General features: G+C 41.5%; 1 protein-coding gene across 1 annotated transcript in view; it reads right to left on the bottom strand.

Moving 5' to 3' along the window:
- Positions 1-3,266: 3,266 nt before the first annotated feature.
- rab3gap1 (RAB3 GTPase activating protein subunit 1) overlaps positions 3,267-8,232 on the bottom strand; it is a 76,337-nt gene continuing 71,371 nt past the window's right edge. Inside the window, exons 22-23 of the mRNA XM_046069693.1 lie at positions 4,812-4,927; positions 3,267-3,423 (exon numbers count right to left, since the gene is read on the bottom strand). Coding sequence (XP_045925649.1) covers positions 3,267-3,423; positions 4,812-4,927 — 273 coding nt within the window. The remainder of the gene's footprint in view (positions 3,424-4,811; positions 4,928-8,232) is intronic.

Here is an 8,232-nt window from a genome sequence, read left to right as displayed (position 1 = left end):
ACGTCTCGGGTTACGTATGTAACCCTGGTTCCCCGAGAAGGGGAACGAGACACTGCGTCGGCCCGCCGCACCTCTCTCCCTGCCTTAAGCGCCTGCTTCATAGTTTAAGCTAATGATGAGTGTGTACAGGTGTGCTTTATACTTCTCCGGTTATTCCGTCACACCTTACCGTTCTAGCAATAAGCCAATAGGATTGGAGTGATTTCATTCACGTTCAGACCTGCTATGCCTAGAGGCGTTCCCATAGTGTCGTAACCGACGCAGTGTCTCGTTCCCTTTCTCGGGGAACCAGGGTTACATACGTAACCCGAGACGTTTCTGTTTGAGCACAGTGTATGAATGGTGAATGCAGATGTAGTGTAAAAGCGATTGGAGTGGTCGAAAAGACTAGAAAGGCGCTATACAAATACGGAGCGTTTACATTTACATATGCAGCCTGTCAGTTCTGTCTGAAACAAGCCATTTTAGGTCCAGTTTCTTTAAAGTCCACTTTCTTCTGATTGAACTGAAGCATTTTGTGGTTTGTTGTGCAGATAAAAGTTGGACTGATTTAATGAGAGAAGTGCTAATAAACAGTATATTACACCAGCTTTCACTTTACTGAACCATCTTGGAGTTTGAGGTCAGGTTTGGTAAGGTTCTTCCGACTTTCCAGGAAATCCGACTTTCCAGTTCAGGTTTTCATTTTACACCTATTTTGCAAGCCTGCACCACCTCATCCTCTTTTCGGTGTGCTAGCTTTTGGTGAAAATGGATCATATTTTATGGAGTGTCTAGATGGACAGATAGCTTTAAAGTAACTGCTAACTGCAGCTAACTGTAACGTTCGCTGCCATTAGTTAGTTAACTCATGCAACTAGTGGCCCTGTTAGCTAAGCTGACTCTGCCCAGACTCAGAGGTCAGGCACTGGGGTGCTAAGCGTTGATGTTTACACTGCTAGCACAGGAAGTCAAATAGTTAATGAGAAAGATTGATGGAGTGGACGAGTAGACCCTGTACTTCGTGGTCGAGATGTGCCTGGAGCAGAACATGAGCAGATGACCGTATAAGGACATCTGTGCCGATGTGACGTGAGCTAGGCACGAAAGTCAAAAAGAATTGTTGCTGTTAGTATTCAGAGCAGTCTGAAGCCTGAGCTTTTTGCTCACAGGGATTACTTTTACCATTTACCTAATTATTTGAAATGTTTAAAATGAACATCTGACACTGTAACATCATTTACATGACAGAAAATGAGGGAAAGCATAATAGGTCCCCTTTAACAGGAGGTGTCGCTAAAAAAGAAAATCAACAGTGGAAGAGAAGATTTCATGTTTTCCATGGATATATTCTCCACAGCCCACAGAGGGTTTGCAACATCAGCACACTATATGCAAGATATAGTACTATTATAGCTATTGTAAAAAAAATCATATCATACAGGCAGTAGAAACGTATAGATAAACATCAGTACATCTCACTGTGTGGAACTGGCTGGGACGATTCTTCTATGTGCAAGATTACATAAGGCTCTAGCTACACACCACTTCCTTCAAGTAGAGACATCATTCAGAATTATCAGTACTGATCAGTGCATCGGATAGGTGTATCATTATAGATATGCCAGCCTCATGTAAAAGGGAAATTAATTTGTACTTCAAGTTTGGTCCAAAACACCAGACTAACAGTCTTCTGGTGAACTAGATGAAACCTGAGCAAGTTTCAGTCCTAAAATTCAAAAGCAAATCTCAATTCTCTGCAGCTGTTAACAGACCTAGCAACCTATTTGTGTCACTACTGTCCAATTTTGTTTACATTTCCAAACTTGAAATGAAATCTGCCTATATGAAAAACATACTCTAAAATACAACACCAGGGGCCTCATTTATAAAGGTTGCTATGCACAAAAAAACTGCTTTAATGGCTGTGAAATGTGTATACACATTCTTCACTGCAAAAGTCTAGATTTATAGAAAAATTATATGCGGCAAAAGGTGCGCATTTCTATGCATCTTGAGCTAGTTTTTCAGGCACTGGAATCAGCAAATCACAAAATAAAGCTCCGCTTAAAAAACACACAAAAAAATGTTTTAACTGATACACCATCGTAGTTCGATATGGATAATGTTTAACATCAAATTAAATTAAATGTGAGACAAATCATTGGTATGATGATGAATCGCACACACCTTTAAACTATAAATATATATCTATAAGCCAACTTAAATCTCATCAAATCAAATTCCACTCTGTATTCCATCTTTGCCGTCTTACCATCACATTCCCCACCTCCAGCAACAATGGTGTGCAGAGGAGACAGCCGGACTGTTGCTAGTGACATTCATAGTCAGTTGGTGAGTGTACCGCCGCTATAGAAATATCAAGATGTGGCGGGTGGCAGGATTGCGGAAAGTCTAGTTGGCCTTTCCCTGATATTATGAATACAGTATATATAAACACTTCTATGTTAATTGGTGTAACTGATTACATCAAACATCATTAAAGAATTGCAGAACGTCAGTAATTTTTTCTTCTAACACGGCATTCTTGCTGTAAACATAAATACTGTGGTGACACTCATGTGTAATGCTGCAATGCAAATGGAAGAGTTAGAAGAAGATTTCCTGACCCATGATGATGACTGGCTAATACATCAATTTAGATTCCCTAGAGCTGTGCTCTTGGATGTGTGTGCTGAACTGGGTCCAGCATTAGACAGACCAACTTGACAGAACCGCGCGATCCTGGTACAAATACAAACAGCCAAGGTTATAACCACTGTTGGGTTTCTGGGAGGCGGCTGTTAGCAGCTGGAATTACCTGACAAGTGTGTGTTTGATATGATCAACAATATATAATGTCTAGCTTTCTGCCTAAAGCCCCATTCGGAAAAACAGAATTCTTCCAAAGCATTTTCTTTTGTTTGTGAACCCCCTGCATCAAACAATATGTGCTTACAAGTACCTTGATATCTGTGTCAGAAAGATAATTTTCTTCCGTCCTTCTATGTTGCTGTGATTCTGGTAAGCATCAATATTCATGAAGTGCTTTGTGTTGACTATTTATGGTTGAATGTGGGAGTATAGAGGGCTGGATATGAGGCTTGTCCACATGCGCACATTTCCAGAAGGAGTGTGATTTATAAAGGGAAGGTTACCTGAAGGTGTGTGTGCGCACAGTTTTATAAATCTGAGTTTTTTGTGCGCACGTACACTTTTAGTATGGAATGTACGCACTGTTTTATAAATGAGACCCCAGGTCTTTTGACACGGTATGATACACTGGTCTACCATAACCATACAATGAGATAACCACCTCTTGTGATAGTGAGACTGCTTACCCTCTGAGCGTTGACAAACAGCTTGTGGATGATACTGCCAGCTGGACCCTGGCCAGCTCCGATCACCACCACCTCTGGTTCTTCCAGCAGGGAACTCACAAACCTGGAGAAAGACATCAAATATGATTCCAGTGGCACTGGAGCAGTCAGTAAAAATGTCCAGTGACTCTGTGCAACTGCTGTAACGGTGACAATTGAAGCTGGATACTGGGCTACTCCTAGCAGATCAGGTCAGTGAAAGAGATGTGCATATATAGAGCATAGCATTAGTTAAGCACTTAACTCATGGTTGCATTAGCTGACTGGCATCAACGGCATCAAGGTAGTATATTTATTATTATACGTTGTATAACGAAAAGCATGTAGAGGTCTGTAATTTTTATCATAGGTACACTTCAACTGTGAGAGACAGAATCTAAAAAAAAATTCAAAAATCCATAAAATCACATTGTATGATGTTGATTTTTAAATAATTATTTTGCATTTTATTGCAAGATCTCACCTCATGGTGCATCAATGATCATGAGGAAGGTGAGGGATCAGCCCAGAACTACACGGCAGGACCTGGTCAATGACCTGAAGAGAGCTGGGACCACAGTCTCAAAGAAAACCATTAGTAAAACACTAGTACTACACTCAAGGTCCTGGAGTGGCCTAGCCAGTCTCCAGACCTAAACTAAAAAGAAAATCTTTGGAGGGAGCTGAAAGTCTGTATTGCTCAGCGACAGCCCCAAAACTTGAAGGATCTGGAGAAGGTCTGTATGGAGGAGTGGGCCAAAATCCCCGCTGCAGTGTGTGCAAATCTGCTCAAGAACTACAGGAAACGTATGATCTCTGTAACTGCAAACAAAGGTTTCTGTACCAAATATTAAGTTCTGCTTTTCTGATGTATCAAATACTTATGTCATGCAATAAAATGCAAATTATTTAAAAATCATACAATGTGATTTTCTGGATTTTTGTTTTAGATTCTGTCTCTCACAGTTGAAGTGTACCTATGATAAAAATTAGACCTCTACATGCTTTGTAAGTAGGAAAACCTGCAAAATCAGCAGTGTATCATACTTGTGCTCCCCACTGTATAAAAAATATAGTTTATATAAATATATAGCCTACATACATGTATACACCCAGAATATTCTGCAGTACATTTTTTAATTTGTGTTTGGGGTGAACGTAAACAGCAGCAACAAGATGATGATGATAATATGGTTTCATCTTCACATTTAAAAAAAGCAGTCAAAGCTTTGCGGCTCAGCTGATTAGTAACATCCATCATTTTCACACAAGCCAAATTGTCTAACCATCCATCCATCGTCAACCGCTTATCCTGCGTACAGGGTCGCAGGGGGCTGGAGCCAATCCTGGCTGAATATTTATTTTTTAAAACAGACACACAGACGCTTACTGTTTTATTTTTTATTTTTATTATATATTTTTTTGCACACACACACATTGAATTGGTGCTCAAATAAAATGAGTGTAACTTACTTCTTTAGCTCTTCTGTGTCCTCTCCCTTCTCACCCTCACAAATGGCAAACTTGGCCTTTAGCGAGCGAGCTCGGGTGATGACTGTCTCCATGGCTATCAACTGGTGAATAAAATCCTACAGATTGAGAAAGGTCAGACATACATGCTGTCAGAACAGGAGCTGAAAGAACTTCACATGAAGTATGCTTTAACTCCATCACATTAACATGTATAGTGCAGTCCGTACATATCAGGATTATTTTAGTTTTTGTTCTCTGTACTTGAGCATGTTGGATTTGTTTTTAATTTGAGGGTGGACAGCTCTTTTTATATCCACAATTTCAGAGAATCAAAATGTAATGGGTAAAAACTTGTGAAAAACTAAAAAGTGATTAGTAAGTATGCCGTTTTTATGTCCCCAATTTTGTGTTAATGAATCATATGCAAGGTCTTATTTTTCTCTTAATCAGTCACATTTAAGAGAAACAAGATTCATGAATGAGGGAAGTTGTTTTGTCACGATGTCCTGCACATTGCTGTGCACATGTACTGCCCATTTAAGCCTAGTTTTAAATGCAGAAATTTGATGACGTGTAACTAGCCATGACAGACTAGCCATTACTGGTTGGCTTTTGTTACCAATGCTCTCTGCCTGCTTTGGAGATTAGTTACTGGAATAAATGTGACCTCTGCTCAAGAGGTGATAAATGGTATTATCACCATAATCATCTAAATTTCCTGAAATATTTATATTAGAGATAAAATATAGGAAAATGATTTTATACCAAAATTGCCTTGGGTTTTAACAAACCCGCAAGTTTGTTGCAAAATGTCCAACATCAAATACATTCATAAACACCATAAATAAAGGCAGGTTGGCTGTTGGTTGTTAGAAACAGTTGACTAGAATTTACTTTAAAGGCATCATATGTGCCTGCCTCTAAGCATGGTGAACCCAATCATGTTTTCATACTGCTGCGGTCTGACGAGAAGCTGGGGTGCCAGTCAGAGTTGGTCTGTTTTTAGTTTGTACTGGTCAACCCTACAAAGTCTACGACCCTTGGAATAACAATCAGTTCACCAAAGTGTATTATACAGTAATAATAATAGTCTATATCTTGCCAGAAAACTCTGGACAGATCAGTCACAGGACAGAGTGTTTCATTAGATCTCATCTTTACAACAAAATGACACCACCCTCATTGGGCTCATCTCTGGCGGGATGAGTCGGCCTACAGGTGGGAGACTGATCATCTGGTGACCTAGTGCAGCCAGGACAGTGGTGATGGTCGTGGACTTCAGAAAGAGCCCAGCCCCACCCTCTCCCATTATCCTGTGTGACTCATCAGTCGCCAGTGTGGACTCTTCTGCTTCCTGGGCACCATCATCTCCCAGGACCTCAAGTGGGAGCTGAACTTCACCTCCCTCACCAAGAAGGCCCACCAGAGGATGTACTTCCTGCAGCAGCTGAAGAAGTTCAGCCTGCCAAAGACAATGATGGTGCACTTCTACAGTCCCTGACAAAAGTCTTGTCGCTTGTGTACAAATTGACCTGAAGTGCCGCTGAAATATATTTCTAATCAAGATTTTTTTTTTTTTACAAGAAATGGCTCATTTTAATCCCAACAGCTTTTGTGTTTCAGTGCAAAACGAAACCGTCAAAAAGTATTCTAATATTCACAGCATGGTAAAGCCCATTGAGTCAATTTTTGCAAAGACATAAGTGTTGTTGCCTTGTCATATGAGCTTCACCTGTGACTAATAATGGATCAATTAGGTCTCAGGTGTGTATAAAAACAACCCCAGTACACTCGACCTTCACGTCAACAGCAAGTAGACCTCTGCAAACATGCCTAAGATTCACCCTGAGACTAAAGTTTTGATTATCAAGAGGCTGAAGACCAGATCCACTGCTGATGTGGCAGACACCTTCAATGTGTCTCAGCGTCAAGTACAGAGGATAAAAAAAACATCTGAAGACACTGGAGACATTTTTGACAAGCCCAGGTCAGGCAGGCCCCGCAAGACAACTGCTCGAGAGGACCGTTTGTTGGCTCGAAAATCCAAGGCCAGCCCATTTTCCACTGCAGCAGAGCTCCACGAGACCTGGTCACCTGAAGTCCCTGTGTCAACCAGAACAGTTTGTCGGATTCTGTCTCGAAATGGCCTCCATGGTCGAATCAGTGCCCAGAAGCCAGCACTAAACAAAGGACAAATGAAAAACCGTGTGGCATTTGCCAAGGGCCACAGCCTGCTAAAAGGATGGATGCTGGAAAAGTGGAAGAAGGTGGATTTTTCAGATGAATCTTCTGTTGAATTACACCACAGTCGCCGCAAATATTGCACGAGACCTACTGGAGCCCGCATGGATCCGAGCATATGTGGGGTAGGATGAAAGAGGAAGCATGGAAGACGAAACCAAAGAATATTGACTCTGGGAGGCATGCAAGACTGCTTTCTTTGCTATTCCTGATGACTTGATCAATAAATTGTATGCATCCTTGCCAAACCGCATGGATGCAGTCCTTCAAGCTCATGGAAGTCATACAAGATATTAAATTTGGATCTCACAGCACCACTACTTAATTTGCTGACATATTTTTGTATTTGCATTAAATTTGTTAAATTTCTGTATAGGCGACAAAACTTTTGTCTTGCCAAAATTTGACCTTTCTGTCTTGTTTAAATGATGAATCTTTTTTCAGTAAAACTAATTTATTTCAGTGCATTAAACATCATTTGGGAGGGTTTTAGCTTTTCATATGAGCTATTTCTAACGCCAATTGATTAATTAAAACTCAGGTTAATAGCAGGTGTTTCTACAAAATAGATAAGCGACAAGACTTTGTCAGGGACTGTACACCGTCATCATTGAGTCCATCCTCTCCTCCTCCATCACCATCTGGTACGCTGCTGCCACTGCCAGGGACAAGGGCAGGCTGCAGCACATCATTCGCTCTGCAGAGAAGGTGATTGGCTGCAACCTTCCATCTCTTCAGAACCTGTACGCCTCCAGAACTCTGAGGTGAGCAGGAAAGATTGCAGCCGACACCCTGGACACAAAGTGTTTCAGACCCTCCCCTCTGGCAGGAGGCTGCGGTCCATCAGGACCAAAACCTCTCGCCACAAAAGCAGCTTCTTCCCGTCTGCAGCTAGCCTCATCAACAAGGCCCGGGCCCCCCACTGACACTCCCCCCTTTCAAATAATACAAATGTCTCTCTACACGTCTAAATTTTACTTAATTTACAGCGTTGGGCGGGCCCTCGCACTTGTAGCGCATCCGGGTGTGAGCCGGCCGAGTTGCATACTCTCGAGCTCTGCCGGTGCGGCTGTGAATTTGCAACGCGGTTCTGACGCCGCATGAAGGTGCTATATGTCACTTCCTGTGTCCCCTATGTGGAGCTACATAGCACTTGCCGCTATGAATATAAATCGGTATT

The sequence above is a fragment of the Micropterus dolomieu genome, linkage group LG14 (assembly GCF_021292245.1).
Source record: "Micropterus dolomieu isolate WLL.071019.BEF.003 ecotype Adirondacks linkage group LG14, ASM2129224v1, whole genome shotgun sequence".
NCBI classification, from domain to species: domain Eukaryota; kingdom Metazoa; phylum Chordata; class Actinopteri; order Centrarchiformes; family Centrarchidae; genus Micropterus; species Micropterus dolomieu.
The sequence above is the reverse complement of the archived record's forward strand: the minus strand, read 5'-3'. Positions and strand labels throughout refer to the sequence as shown.